A 15904-nucleotide genomic window follows, 5' to 3' on the forward strand; every position below is an offset into this window, starting at 1 on the left:
TAATGATATGTAGTAAGCTTTCTTAAAATATGTGAAAGACATAAAATTATCATAAAACATTTAAATATTTTAGTATTAAACATACTGTGTCATTGTACATAATATACAGCAAAGGGATTGTTTAAGGAAATAAATTAAAAGTTTAAGAACAGTCCTAGATTGTTAAAATAATTAAAATGAGAACTGACAGTTCATAGTGAAAACCTCATGTAGCAGATGATCCCAAAATAAACTTTGGGAATTTATTAACATAAAGAGAGGTTTAAAATGAGACCTTGACCAACTCTTTCTCTCTCAATTGGGCGAGCTGCAAAAGTTATTTAAAAAACTGTTATCAGCACATTTTTTTCGGTAAAAAATGGAAGCTTTAAAAGCATATAACTTCAAAACCAGTGTACATATCAGCCTACGATTTTGATATCTTCACACCCAAGGCATCAATTAATATACCAAATATCTGAAATGATCATGTTGAAACTCTGTTGATTTGGTGTGGAATGACCTCCCCACAGGGTAGTGAAACACATCATCCATTTTCACTACCGAATCTAAAGACCTGTACTTCATTTCAGCCCCTTCGAAAGACTGAAGCAGAGTGTCAATAATAACAGTAGTCAAGTCGTTTTTGGTGGTCAGAATGGCACACTATTTGAATATTGGACTGTGCTGCAGCCCCACCTCTGGAACCATAACTCATCCAAGACAATGACCTTACAGTCCCGCAGCACTTGGACCATGTTGCTTTGTCACCCAATCACCTTGCTGAGAGGAAACATTTTACCATTTTGAGCCCCTTAGGAGTCGAATTTTTAAAAATCCCTGCTCAGTCATGGAAGGAATATACTCCCTGAATTTCATGTTTCTACGTCCAGGGGTTTGGGCTGGGCGTTGAGGAATCAGTCAGGACATTTGTGCATATCTTAATATATAAAAACAAACACTTTAATATTTTCATGGTGGTCACCAGATCTTAGAATCATTAGTCTTTTAACAAACTTCATAATGAAAATATTTATTTTAAAATAAATCCTGCAGAAAACAGCAGGAAAAAGAAAACAGGGTACATTATAAAAAAGTGAATTAATGAGGTAGATTAATATTTTCAAGTAAGACCTTTAAATTGTAAAAGCATTCATAACACTAATCACCGTGCTCACTAAAGGTCATTTACGAAGCACTCCCAATGTGCACCAAAAACAACTCAGTTATGCAATGTGGCGTCTGGAGGGTCTTCCACTTGTACTTACAGTTGTCTATCAATCCTCTGATAACGGAACACACCCAACAGAAGGGCACCTAAGTGTGTAGAGAGACAGGAAATTCTATAGAGAAGCAGTGTGTAAAAGTGTCTAACATCCAATCTGTTTAGTAGCACCCTTACAGCAAATAAAACTCAGTTATTAACCAAAATTAGTTTATAGCTTTTATGAATTAGTAATGAGAAGATATTGGGACTCATCTCAAAGCCTGGACTGGCACATCATAGCCAAAAGTCATAACTCCAGGCTGCCAGTGACATAGATAGGCAGCAGCCACCAGCTACACAGGAAAAAAGCTGGCGGCTGTTTCTCTGCTACTTTAGCAGCCTTGCACCATGTATGAGAGCCATGGGGCCATTTAAACCTTTGGATAAAGAAATTATGTAATCAAATGTATTATGCTCACCTTAGCCAGTGTCTAATAAAGGGGTTAGGAGATAAGGTGAACGGTGATAAAGTACCTCCCAATCAGCTCCCAACTGCCATGCCACAGGCTATGTTTGAAAAATGGCAGTTGGGAGCCGACTGGCTAGTACCTCATCACCATTCACTTTATCTCCTAACACAACTTAGTAAATAAACCCCAAAGTAACCGCCTCAGTTTGTCTAACAGTCGTGACAGTACTGCAACTACTGTATAATTTATGAAAATGTCTTTACTTTGCCCAACTACTGTAGTCTCTTCTTTCTGTGCAACCTGCTGCTTCTTCTGCAAAGCCTGGTATCTTTCTCTATCAATTTAGGAACCCTGAGGAAATCTAGGTGCAAGTGTGCAGATGTAGGCAGATGGTTGGACCAAAGTTGCTTTTTGTACTTTTGAGCAGCCGTTTTGAGCTTCGTAAATGACCTCCAGAGTCTGGCTACATTTCATAATCAGTATACTCATGGCTGAATAAAATCCAGATAAAATGGTACTCTAATCTTAATTCCTGCTGCACTTAATAAATAAATGGAACTAGGATTTTCCTGGATTTCGGATAGTCTTTAAATTTCTCCAGATACCATCTGAAAAATATAAAATAAATGTTAGTGTTAGCATATCTTCTACTACCTGTTCCACCAAGCATTATAAAGACAATGGAAAATTAATTTTCCTCCGCAGATCACCTATCGTGTTTCAACATGAAAATATCTGATCACAAAAAGATGTTTTACAGGTTGAAACGTCAGCTGATCCCGAAGTTTGAGGCTCTTCACCTTGTGAGAAAAAGTGTTAGCTCAGTTTGCTACCATCACTCATGCCTAAATCCAACTACAGCGCACAGCACCAGTGAGGCAGCACAGACAGATAAGCACTCCAGACTCAACGCCTTACTATTTCGCAGCACACATAAAGCAGTGTGTATAAGACCGGGGTAAAAGGTATCAACATTTTGGTGCTCACGATAACATTCCTCTGCAGGTCCAGTGTGAGTGTTGGCATGCCCAAAGGACAAGCAACCACAAATTAATAATTGTGAATCACAATGACCACCAGCTGCCCACAACAGAGGACCAGGATTTAATAGAGCAGTGTGTCTGCAAAGTTGCCTGGAATACTGCTAGTTAAAGAATATCTCTGATAGTGTGCTGGACATATAAGGAATAATTGCTGAGCAGACCCAAAAAGAGATAGATAGATAGATAGATAGATAGATAGATAGATACATATACACACACAAATCAAAAAGATCTGAGGGTGCTAGAAAGGTGCAGATATATAAATGTAGACCAGTTTCTTAACTGTATGATTAGTCAATTAGTTCCTTGTTGTGGTGAACACATCTTTAATTGATTCTGGTTCCTGGAACCAATGAGGGTGGAGTCTTCTTGTGTTAGTTCCAGGAATACTCCATCAATGGATTAAGTGAAACTTCATGGAATTAGACCCTCTCACCAAAGAAATCACCAGAAAAATGGCCGAATGGCCTCGTTCGTAAAATACCAATTTGTTTATTTTTGATATAGTTTTTAAAAAAATTTGCTTACATCCACTAGACACCATTACTGATGGAAGATTTCTCCTGGGCACACAATTGATGTGGATTTGAAGCTACATTCGGAGCTTTAGTCTGTTCATGAATTTGTGTCTCATTCTGACACACTATATTCTTGGCCACGTTTTTAGGACATTGTTCTCATTATGAATCTGTGGAGTAATTTGTCCAATTTTGATTGTACCACTGAAGTCCCATGCTGGGGACGAAATGCGTAGGATCTATCTTGGTGCTAAAATCCATCCGCCACCAGTGAGGTTTTCAACCATAGAGCTCACACCCTTTGGGGTGAAGTTACATCTGCCCCACATAGGCGTTGGGTATTGGTCACCATTTTATTGGATGTAAGCAAATTCAAATTTTTTAAAAACTTGTATTTTACTAACAAGAGGCCATTCTTCCATTTTTCTGGTGATTTCTTTGGTGAGAGGATCTAATTCCAGGAATTTTCATTTAATCCATTGATGGAGTATTCTTCGGACTAACACAAGAATACTCCACCCTCATTGGTTCCAGGAACCAGAATAAATTAAAGACGTGTTCACCACAACAAGGAACTAATTGAGTAATCGTACAGTTAAGAAACTGGGTCAACATTTATATATCTGCACCTTTCTAGCACCCTCAGTTCTTTTTGATTGTATGTTATTTTTTGGGGCCTACTAACAGGGGTTCCGATTTGAGGTGCTGCTTATTTTTCAGCGCAAGATAAAAAAGGTATTGTGTTTTGAGATACAGTGCCTTGCAAAAGTATTCACCCCCTTGGCTTTTTTCCTTTTTTGTTACATTACAACCTGTAAATTAATTTATTTTATCTGAATTTTATGTGATGGATCTGCACAAAATAATCTAATTTATATAAAAAAAAATCTTTATAAATAAAATTCAGAAAATTGGCATGTGCATATGCAATCACCCCCTTTGCTATGAAGCCCCTCAAAAGTTCTGATGCAACCAATTACCTTCAGAAGTCACAATTAGTTAAATTAAGTCCACCTGTGTGAAATATAAATGTCACATGATCTGTCAGTATAAACACACCTTTTCTGAAAGGCCCCAGAGGCTGCAACACCACTAAGCAAGAGGAATCACACCATGAAGACCAAGGAGCTCTCCAAACAAGTCAGGGACAAAGTTGTTGAGAAGTACAATTCTGGGTTGGGTTATAAAAAAAAATATCCAAATCTTTGATCCATCGGAGCACCATCAAATGGAAAGAGCATGGTACCACAACAAACCTGCCAAGAGAGGGCCGCCCACCAAAACTCACAGACTGGGCAAGGAGGGCATTAATCAGAAAGGCAGCAGAGAGACCAAAAGGTAACCCTGAAGGAGCTGCAGAGTTCCACAGCAGAGACTGGTGTATCTGTGCATGTGACCACAATAAGCCATACACTCCATAGAGCTGGGCTTTATGGAAGAGTGGCCAGAAAAAAGCCATTACTTAGTGATAAAAATAAGACACGATTTGAGTTTGATAAAAAGGCATTTGGGCAACTCCCCAAATGTATGGAGGAAGATGCTCTAGTCAGATGAGACTAAATTTGAACTTTTCGTCCACCAAGGAAAACGCTGTCTGGCACAAACCCAACAAATCCCATAACCCCAAGAACACCATCCCCACAGTGAAACATGGTGGTGGCAGCATCATGCTGTGGGATGTTTTTCAGCAGCAGGGACTGATTTGAGTCAAGGGAAAGATGGATGGTGCTAAATACAGGGATATTCTTGAGCAAAACCTGTCTCAGTCTGCCTGTGATTTGAGACTGGGACGGAGGTTCACCTTCCAGCAGGACAATGGCCCAAAGCATACTGCTAAAGAAACACTCGAGTGGTTTAAGGGGAAACATTTAAATGTGTTGGAATGGCCTAGTCAATGCCCAGATCTCAATCCAATTGAGAATCTGTGGTCAGACTTGAAGCTTGCTGTTCATAAGCGGAAACCATCCAACATGAAGGACCTGGAACAGTTTTGCCTTGAGGAATGGGCAAAAATCCCAGGGGCAAGATGTGGCAAACTCATAGACTTATCCAAAGCGACTTGCAGCTGTAATTGCCGCAAAAGGTGGCTCGACAAAGTACTGACTTTAGGCGAGTGAATAGTTATGCACGCTGAAGTTTTCTGTTATGTTGTCCTAAATGTTGTTTGATTCACAATATAAAAAAAAAAAAAAGCACACAACTTCACAGTTGTAGGCATGTTCTGGGAATGAAATGATGCACGACTTCAAACAATCCATTTTAATTCCAGATTGTGAGGCAACAAAAACATAAAAAAATGCAAAAGGGGGTGAATACTTTTGCAAGGCACTGTATATATTATCTCTCTAAGGAAAATGAACATCTTTCCACCGAGGCCCAAATTTAAAACAGACATTTATGAGACCCACATTGAATTTTCAGAAGGACAACAAATATCCATCTTTTAAAAGCTATCCACTACCTCCCAAACTGAAATGCATTCTCTAGAAACTGGTAGATCTGTGATAAAGTCCATTGACAAATGGGTCCACAGTTGCTTGGGAATAGACAAGGGCTAGAGAGGACCAAAAGGTATTTGATATGGATTCTTGTGCTGTGCATTTAGTACATGAGGCAATAAAGTCCCAAACATCATGTTTCTTTGAAGGTCACCAATAGGAGCAAGAGAGAATTCAAGGCTTTTCCAAAATCCAGCTTCTCCAGCGAACAAAGATGCATGAGCCCAGGTTAATAATTTTTGGCGAAGTTCTGGATGCACGAACATCTTACTCAGTAAGATGGTGGTATTAGGAGCCAACTGATGGTGGTATAGGAGCCAATTGAGTATTAGCAATAGAAAAAGGATTAATGACAGGATGAGGCTCTTGATGGGTAACCTCGTCTTCAGTAGACAGGGCACGAGATAAGGCATCTGCCTTCCAATTCTGAGCCCCAGGAAGGAAGGAGATTTTGTAGTCAAACCTTGAGAAAAATAATGCCCAATGAGCTTGCCAAGGGTTAAGTCATTGTGCGAACATCAAATACAGCAGATTTTTATGGTCAGAAAAAAATAGTCACAGGATGTTTAGCCCTTTCTAAGAGGTTTCACCACTCTTCCAGAGCTAACTTGATAGTTAGAAGTTCATGGTCACCTGGTCCTGGTCACCAATACCATAATTTTTCTAGGCAGGAGAGAATGTTTGAGAGAAAAACTCGGAAGAATGAAGTTTGTAGTCTTCCGTGATCTGGGATAAAACAGCACCCACATATAAGGCATCAAATTCAAGAAAAAAAAGGTTTCACTAATACCCCTTTTACACCTACCTGAAAATCCTGGGTTGATGCCCGTGAACACGCATCAACCCGGAATTTTTGACAATGTAAACTGATCCACCTGGGTCCAGGGACCCGGGGATCAAACTCTGGTAGCTTGCAGGGTTGGCCACGGGTCGTTCCCATGTAGTGAGTTTTATTCCTGTGGAGGCCAATGTGTGTGTATTTTTTTTTTATGTGGAAGCCAATGTGTATGTTTTTTCTTTGGTCACACACACACGATGAATTGCCTTGGCAATTTTAAAATCTTGTGTAGTGTGCCTAGAGTTGAAAATCACTGCATTATAGCTCCGCAGCAATGACCTGAAACTGGTCCACATATTGCCTGACAGTGAGACCCTTGCCGAGTTCGTAAGATATCCATGGAGGCAGCCGAAGATCGACTTGTTTCATCAAATAGGCTTTTAAAAGTTGCTATGAAAATTTGCGTAGTTGGGTACGATTGGATCTGCACTCTTCCATAGAGGCGAGACCCATTCCAAGGCTGAACCGGAGAGAAGTGATATAAGCTATCAAAGATCGTTGTGTTGGAAAGTTAAGCTGCAAAACCTCAAATTGAATTTCACATTGATGAATCCCCGAGTTTAGAATTCCCCTTAAATCTATTGGGAGTTGGAAGCTGCAGCCGAGACTGTGGAGCAGTGGTAAGCGGAGGGGTAACTGTGGGCACTAGTTCCCAGGGTGGCTTGAATGGTATCCAATCGGGAAGAGAGTTCCTGTAGATATTGCATGACCTGGTGCTGGGCTAATTCTTGATTTTTTTAAGCGTGAAGCCAATGTCGGCAGAGCATTAGTACCTAAATTCTCTTCTGAACTTACTGTCAGGACTGCTGAGTAGAGGCTCAAGGACTTGCTCACTGATGGTACTGGAGGTTTGAAATAGAGATGATCGTATACAAGTCCTCATAGATGGAATAAGCAACACGGCAATATACGTGGGTGTTATCAGAGAGAAAGGACAAAGTAGAACTTATGGTAGATACTAGTTTGCAATCGGATTGGATCCTGACTTGAGGATACACTGGTGTTAAGAGTGGGACCAGACTTGGAGAATACACTTATACTGTAGTGAGACCCGACTTGAAGAATATACTGGAGTAGGAGAGGAACCAGACTTGAACAATATACTGGAGCTGGATTTGTCAGAGAGACTAGCTTAGGGGTGTCAAACATGTGGCCCTTCAGCTGCAGTGGAACTACATATCCCAGCATGCATTGCCAGTTTTGCTATTAGGGCATGCTAAAACTGTGGCAGGGCATATTGGGATATGTAATTCCACAGCAACTGAAGGGCCAAAGGTTTGACATATTTGGACTAGCACAACTATCATGGGAGCTAGAAACAAAAGCATGCGTCAGCGATGAATTTCAGGCACTGAATGCTATGAGGAGCGAGGTTTTATTCTCTGTGCATCAACGTGATTGGCTGTTGCCGTCAGGTGGTCGCAGACCTGGATACCCATCAGAGACTTAGCAGTCAGCTGACAAGAATCAACATGTCGGCGCCCAGTGTCCGGGGTTGGCAGGAACGACGCTGGAAGCACACAGAGGATCAACACAAAGCTGGACAGGAGCTGCCAGAGCTTCGGACCAGAGACCACCACCACGCTGGGGTCCCACCGGCAGCCCTCTTCGCGAGACCCCAGGTCGGAACTCACGCCAAGACAGTGCAACGCAACCCTGAAGGGGAGCACGGTTCCTGACAAACATTCGGTTTTTCCCAACTAAACAAGTTTAATTTCACCGTTTAATAGTCTCTGTATAGAGGGAAAGTTGGGCACTTCCTTCCCATATGTACAATTTTAACAGCATCTTCTTCTGTGTTCCCACTAGGCTGCAAGAGGGGAAGGGCACCGGCAGTCTCAGTGCGCTCCAATCGTCCCAGGGTTGATGTAATTGTGTGTGTGTGTGTGTGTGTGTGTGTGTGGGAGAGGGGGGGGGGGGGAGGGTTTATAACTGAACCCAATGTCTTTTTTCTTTTAGGGCATATATCACCAGGCTGGAAGTGCCAGTGTTGGTTTATAAAAGTGTGTGTGTGTGTGTGTGTGTGTGTGTGTGTGTGTGTATGTGTGTGTGTATGTGTGTGTGTATGTGTGTGTGTATGTGTGTGTGTATGTGTGTGTGTATGTGTGTGTGTTACCCATGCATTTTTTTATTTTAAATTTCAAATCATTTAATTACCCCAAAGCCCAGGTTAATATGGGGAAGAGCTCTGGTTCTATACTCACCACGGCTTGTTATACCTAAAAAAGTGTGGTCCCCTGACACCCCTGTGGAAACCAGCCCCATTACCCTTGGGCTGGTTGGTAAGCTGCACTGGCCTGTTAGCATACATATTTTTCAGAAGTGGAGGGAACCCCCATAGTTTTTTTTCAAACTCTGGGATCAATCCTATTAGGTGCGAATTGCGAGTTGCTATTTTCACTTTGAATTCGCAAAGAGAATTAATTTAGCAATCCAATTAGCAACTTGAACTTAATCAGCGAGACTGAATTCGCAGCTTTCCACTCGCACCTCCTTGGGCTTGAGAGATGGAAAAGAAAATCTTTAATTTAAGGTTAAAATGTGGGGACACCGTGCTGAAACCCCCCTAATGACTAATTAGGCATTTGGAAGTTTCCAATTAGCTTAATTAGTCCAGAAATTACATGTCATTTTTTGGGGGCAAAAAAAAAAAAAGTTTTCAAATTACCCCAAAATCAACTTTTTCATTAGTTTACGCACCCCAAAGTTATACAATTATTTTTTAGTTGAAAAAATATTCTTTTTTAATTTTTCAAGGTGACCTCAAAATACCCCAACAACACCCTTTCCTACTTTTTTTTGCATTTTTCGTTTAATTCATTTGAGATTAAATTAAAAAGTTTTTTTGTTTTTTTTTATAATTTTCTTGCATTTCAAAAAAAATAAAATTAAATAAAACAGCCTTCTATGCGGTCCTGCTAATGAAATTTTCCATTTTGGGGGGTCCAGGATGGTCTGCCCACATTTTCACACATTTCTCACAAATCTCATTTGGCAGTCAATTCGCACCCCTCCGCTGCGAGTAGTGATCATAGGCATTTTTAAGTGAATTGGAGAATTCTTGGGAGCGCCCCTCGCTGCGAAGTGTGCGAGTTTAAAGAAACGAACTCGCTATTCGCACCTAATTGGATTAAGCCCTATGTCTACTTCTAGGACATCCCAAGTTTGAAAAAAGTTAGCTGGTCTGTTAAAAATGTTAGTTAGATGTATAGAGTGCCGTTTTAATTGGACAAACTAATTGGAAAGTTGGTTAGCTGAATAAAAGGTCTAGTGGTCAGCTTCAGACCCCCTCTCTAATGCTTCCTTTAGTAAGAACCCACAGCAATACTCTACACTGCTCAAAATTAAAGAATCACCATAGCAATTGAGGATCTCTCACATATTTCTCCTTTCTGGACTTTAACTCTATTATCAGAGAACAGAGTATGGACACAATCAACCATACCTTGCTATGAAACCATACAATGGAAAAACCCAGGTTTTCAAAAAAGATTTTATAGAAAATATTAATTAATTCCCAACTTCTGTATAAGAGACCTGCAGTGTCTGGTTCAAGGCGAACTCAAACATGGAACACGTGCATTAATTTTGGTCTTTTTGTTCCAATTACAGTATTAAATATAGCCATGAAAGACGCTGCTGTCAAAAAAAAAAAAAAAAGAACCCTGGTAGTGCAATTCCATATTACAGAGCTGGTTGCAATGAGAAAACATATTTAAAATTCAAAGTGTAATTTAAAGACTTGGGGCCTGATTCAGAGCCAGACGCTCTGACCAGAGCGCTCGCTCTGAATCAGGGCCCTCCTCCATGAAAATGGAGCGGCCTCCTGGCCACTCGTATAGCTATAGGTGACCACCCACAGCATATGCGAGCGGCCAAAAAGATGGTCGCGATGGTCTTGACCATCGCGACCATCGGACTTGCGACGGAGACCCTGCGGTAGGGTCTCCCTGCCACAAGCCCTGGAGTGATTTTGGCTCTATCAGAGCCAAAATCACTCCCATTGACATCACTAGTGATGTCAGTGGGGTCAGCTTCAGACGGTAGGCGTTCCCATGGGAACGCCTCCGTCTGGCAGGCACGCCCACCAAAGGGGGCGTGCTGTCAATCAACATCGACAGCACGCCCCCTTTGGTGTGGGACCCGGAGCGATGGAAAGCCCGTCGCTCCCCGTGTCTCGCGCATGCGCACGACGGAGCTCCCTCCATCGTGCGCATGCGCAGTGGGGAACATCGACCCGCTTGCGAGCGTACTGCTGCTCGCGAGCGGGTCTGAATGACCCCCTTGGTGAGGACTAGATGATTGTCTTTGCAATATATCCAAGCATAATTAACCGACTTCAAAGAGGGTACTTTGTCCCATAGGACTAAATGCGTCTATTCAATTGAACTGGAAATAAACTGCAATTATCCAAATAGTACAATAATCAAGCTTTATGTTGCTTACAGCTCAGTATGACATAATGAAAAAAAGTTACCACTTGAGATGCAAAAAAAAATCTAAAGAAAAAAAAGAAAAAAAAAGAAAAAGAGACATAGGACAGTAACAAACTACTCAATTGTGAATATCATGTGTGTTTTGGCATGCTATACGATGGCAATGCGCTTCCCCGCCATCATACATCGGCATTGTAGATCTGCGATCCGTCATGTTGTTAAATAGGTAACTTGTAAGATGCATCGTTTACCGTTTGCAGCAGCATGCGATGCATCGGGCTGAATTTGAAAACATACTGAGGTGTGTACGTTTTCAAATCGCCCCGTGTATGGCCACAGCATTACACTTGCCTATTTGTCCTGCTTTCAACACATCAACTTCAAGAACTGTTCACTTGCTACCCAATATATCCCACTCCTTGACAGGAGCAATTGATTAACACTCTTCATGTTCCAGTTGCTTAGTGGTCTGGCCTTTATCCATCGCAGCACATCCTACAATGGGATGTAAATATGTAGATATCTGTGCCAGACTCCACGCATGAACAGACAAACACAGAAGTCTGGCCACATACCGGTATGCTCTTATGAGTTGATGAAAGCAGCATACAAAGCAAAACATAGATAAGCCTTAAAGATTTATTATCAGGTACGCAGAACTGACTTCTATCACAGCACTTTATTATTTGTGGATCTTTACCCACAATCCTTTTCCCAGCTATTGAAATTTTTTTTTATAACTTATGGAGCACATCCACTAGACGATTTTAGCAGGCGATTGAACGATAACGATATCATTATCGTTCAATCGTTTAAAAATAGTTTACAAATCATTTGCAAATTGTGCAGAAATAATTTCTAACGATGTACGATGCGCGCTCCCGCTGATCGTTTGATCGTCTCCTCCATCGAGTGAACATGCTGGTCAATTTCACTTGATCGCTTTAAAATCGCTTGTAGATCGCTTACACATCGTTCACGGTGAACGATCAAACGATGAACCACTCCCTGACACTACTCCCTCACTCTCCCACACCTCAATTTTGTTGATTCAGCCCTGACGGAGCTTGTGAGAGGCTGCATTATTTGGAGGACCACGCGGATCACAAATAGAAGCTCGGTAAGTATTTATTTGTAAACCACTGTCCACCAATGTAGCACTCCCTGGGGACTGGCACTGGGAAGGGGTACAAGAGGGGGCACACAAGCGGGGTGTGGCAATTGGAGAGTGCTGCATAAAGGGACTTTGGGGGTGCTGCATAAAGGGCATGGGGGGTGCTGCATAAAAGGCATGGGGGGTGCTGCATAAAGGTCATGGGGGAGGCTGCATAAAGGGCAAGGAGGGTGTGCTGCATAAAGGGACTTGGGGGGTGCTGCATAAAGGGACTTGGGGGGTGCTGCATAAAGGGACTTTGGGGGGTGCTGCATAAAGGGACTTTGGGGGGAGGCTGCATCAAGGGCATAGGGGGGAGGCTGCATCAAGGGCATAGGGGGGAGGCTGCATCAAGGGCATAGGGTGGGGGTGTTGCATAAAGGGATTTGGGGGGGTGCTGCATAAAGGGATTTGGGGGGAGGCTGCATAAAAAGCATGGGGGGTGCTGCATCAAAGGCATGGGGGGGTGCTGCTGCATCAAAGGCATGGGGGGGTGCTGCTGCATCAAGGGCATAGGGGGTGCTGCTGCATCAAGGGCATAGGGGGTGCTGCTGCATCAAGGGCATGGGGGGTGCTGCTGCATCAAGGGCATGGGGGGTGCTGCTGCATCAAGGGCATGGGGGGTGCTGCTGCATCAAGGGCATGGGGGGGTGCTGCTGCATCAAGGGCATGGGGGGGTGCTGCTGCATCAAGGGCATGGGGGGGTGCTGCTGCATCAAGGGCATGGGGGGGGTGCTGCTGCATCAAGGGCATGGGGGGTGCTGCATAAAGTGCATGTGTGCTGCATAAAGGGACTTGGGGGGTGCTGCATAAAGGGCATGGGGGGGTGCTGCATAAAGGGCATGGGGGGGTGCTGCATAAAGGGCATGGGGGGTGCTTCATAAAGGGACTTGGGGGGTGCTGCATAAAGGGCATGGGGGGTGCTGCATAAAGGGCATGGGGGGGTGCTGCATAAAGGGCATGGGGGGGTGCTGCATAAAGGGCATGGGGGGTGCTGCTAAAAGGGCATAGGGGGTGCTGCATAAAGGGCATAGGGGGGCTGCTGCATAAAGGGCATAGGGGGGCTGCTTCATAAAGGGACTTGGGGGGGTGCTGCATAAAGGGCATAGGGGGGTGCTGCATAAAGGGCATAGGGGGGTGCTGCATAAAGGGCATAGGGGGGTGCTGCATAAAGGGCATAGGGGGGTGCTGCATAAAGGGCATAGGGGGGTGCTGCATAAAGGGCATAGGGGGATGCTGCATAAAGGGCATAGGGGGGTGCTGCATAAAGGGCATAGGGGGGTGCTGCATAAAGGGCATAGGGGGGGTGCTGCATAGAGGGCATAGGGGGGGTGCTGCATAAAGGGCATAGGGGTGATGCTGCATGGGGTAATGCATGTGTTGTTTTTTTATAATTTTTTTTTTTTTTCTCACTTGCAGACATGACTGGAACGCAATCCAGAGCTTTTATCGCCGGGTTCATTGAAATGTAGCAGGCCAATGAGTGCCTTTGGAAGCACGCAGATAGGGACTACTCCAACCGTGATGTCAAGCTTCAGGCACTGAAGAAATTGTTGGTATACAGTCGGGAGTACGACAGTGATGTTGGCATAGAGTGGGTGAAGAGCAAGATCCATGGTTTGAGAACAGTGTTCCTGAAGGAGCACAAGAAGTATGAAGAATCAAAACGTTCGGGAGCAGGTGCAGGTGAAGTCATAAAGCCAAAGTTATGGTATTATGACTTGTCCAAATTCGTCCTTGACCAAGAACCAAAGACACGGGCGCGGTCTTCGCTGGTTCCTGAGGAAGAAGAGACCCTCATGCAGAATGTGGAGGGGCAGGACCAGGTATGCCAATAAACTATTGTATTTTTTAATTGAACATTGGGCCTGAGTCAGAGCCGCTCGCTGTGACAGAGCTCTTTTTTTTTAGACCATCTTCCTGGCCGCTCGCTATAGCTGTGGGTGACCATCGGGCTTGCGACGAGACCCTTGTGGTAGGGTCTCGTGGCCGCAAGCCCCAGAGAGATTTCGGCTCTAACAGAGCCGAAATCTCTCCCACTGACGTCACTCATGATGTCAGTGGGGCCGGCCCAAAACTGTAGGCGTTCTCATGGGAATGCCTCCATTTGGGCAGCCACCCCCTCGGCCCGCCGAGCAAAGGGGGCGTGCTGTCACTCAACATCGACTGCACGCCCCCTTTGGTGCAAGACCCGGAACGACGGTTTGCCCGTCGCTATCCGTGCCTCGTGCATGCGCACGACGGAGCCGGCTCCGTCGTGCGCATGCGCTCTGGGCCACCATCGACCCGGTTGCGAGCGCTCAGTGCTTGCGACCGGGTCTGAATCAGGGCCATAGTGTATTATTTTTTGCTAGGATGGACAGGATGGTGATGCTCCAAATGCTGTGCTTTTTCAATTCAAAAAACAACTTGTAAGGCACTGTCTGTATATTTTGTTAATATGTAAATTATTTTATTTTTTGTTTGTCCATTTTTCCAAGGAGGAAGTCCTGGATGTGAATCCTGTCCCTTCAACCAGCAAGACCACAGAGGCTATGGAGTCTACAATTGAGAGGCCGGCAGTGGCAGCACCCGCCAAGAAGCGGAGGTCGGCTTCCAGGACTCCATCCTCTGGCCAGTCAAGAAGTGACACATTTTTGAGTCACGCGGAGGTGGTATTACATGCACCCCCCGGTCCAAATCAAACTTTTGCTGCACACATCGGCAACGAAATGGACAGCATGGCTCAAAACCAGCTGCATAATTTCAAGCGTATTATATATAACGCTATGTTACTAGCTCACGAAGGAAAATTGGATGAACATAGTAACGTAGGGTCATATATGATGGCGCAGCCCACCCCATTGTCTTCTGACAATTTCCCTATCCCACCTCATAGACCCGCGTCCCAATTAATGCCAATTCCTCCTCTGTCACATCCCCTCACCTATCATGCGTCGGGCGCCCCACAGACACCAGTTCCCATTCCCACCACATCCAGCAGTTTAGTGCGCTCATCATGGATGAGTGCACATGCCATGCTGGAGGCCGATGATGAGCTTTATTTTAATTAGTTATTTTTTAATATTCGGTTTTTTCAGTGATTCAAAAATTTTAAACTTCTTTGTCTTTGGTTCTTTGTCAAGGCTGAATTTGAGCATGTACATAGTGCCTTAACTTTGGCAAATGTACTTCATTTGCACCTGTTTTCCGAACGTTTTGATTTCTGCATACTTCTTGTGCTCCCATGGACACTGTTTTTGAACCCTATTTCTTGTTCTTCACCCTGCTTATGTTAACATCACTGTTTAGCTCCCGACTGTATATTACACTTATTTCAGTGCTTGAAGCTTTTCATTTTTGGAATAGTCCCTACTGTGGAGGCACTCATTGGCCTGGTAATATTCAATGAATCCGGCCCAGATTTATTTTATTTATTTTTTTTAACTTATAAAAATTTTAAAATTCAGTACTCTGGTCTTGTGTTTTTCTTTATCGATGGTACATTCATGTAGAATAAATTTTTGGTTGTGGGTGTAATTTTCATTAATCAATAATATGTGTATTAAATATGTATATACCATTTATCATATGTATACTGAACCTGAATCATTTGTGAACTCAGGGCCTGATTCTGACCTGGTATCAAGCGCTGTGCGCTCCCAAGTGGGTCGATGGTTGAGTACTGGTCATGCGCACGACGGAGCCGGCTCCGTCGTGCACATGAGCGAGACCCGGCTAGCGTCGGTATGCTCCGTCGCTCCGGGTCTCGCACCAAAGGGG

At 43.7% G+C, this 15904-nt stretch overlaps 1 protein-coding gene across 2 annotated transcripts in view; it reads right to left on the minus strand.

The window, feature by feature from the left end:
• Window positions 1-978: 978 nt before the first annotated feature.
• Window positions 979-15904, minus strand: part of SRD5A1 (steroid 5 alpha-reductase 1) — a 49689-nt gene continuing 34763 nt past the window's right edge. The window contains exon 4 of one of the 2 annotated variants that reach the window (XM_088476281.1): window positions 979-2264. In XM_088476281.1, the coding sequence (XP_088332407.1) occupies window positions 2198-2264 (67 nt within the window). In that variant the 3' untranslated portion in view covers window positions 979-2197. The remainder of the gene's footprint in view (window positions 2265-15904) is intronic. The other variant, XM_088476280.1, reaches the window with a different exon arrangement.

This window comes from Taudactylus pleione, unplaced genomic scaffold (genome assembly GCF_031769625.1).
Source record: "Taudactylus pleione unplaced genomic scaffold, aTauple2 ptg000186l, whole genome shotgun sequence".
Lineage (NCBI taxonomy): Eukaryota > Metazoa > Chordata > Amphibia > Anura > Myobatrachidae > Taudactylus > Taudactylus pleione.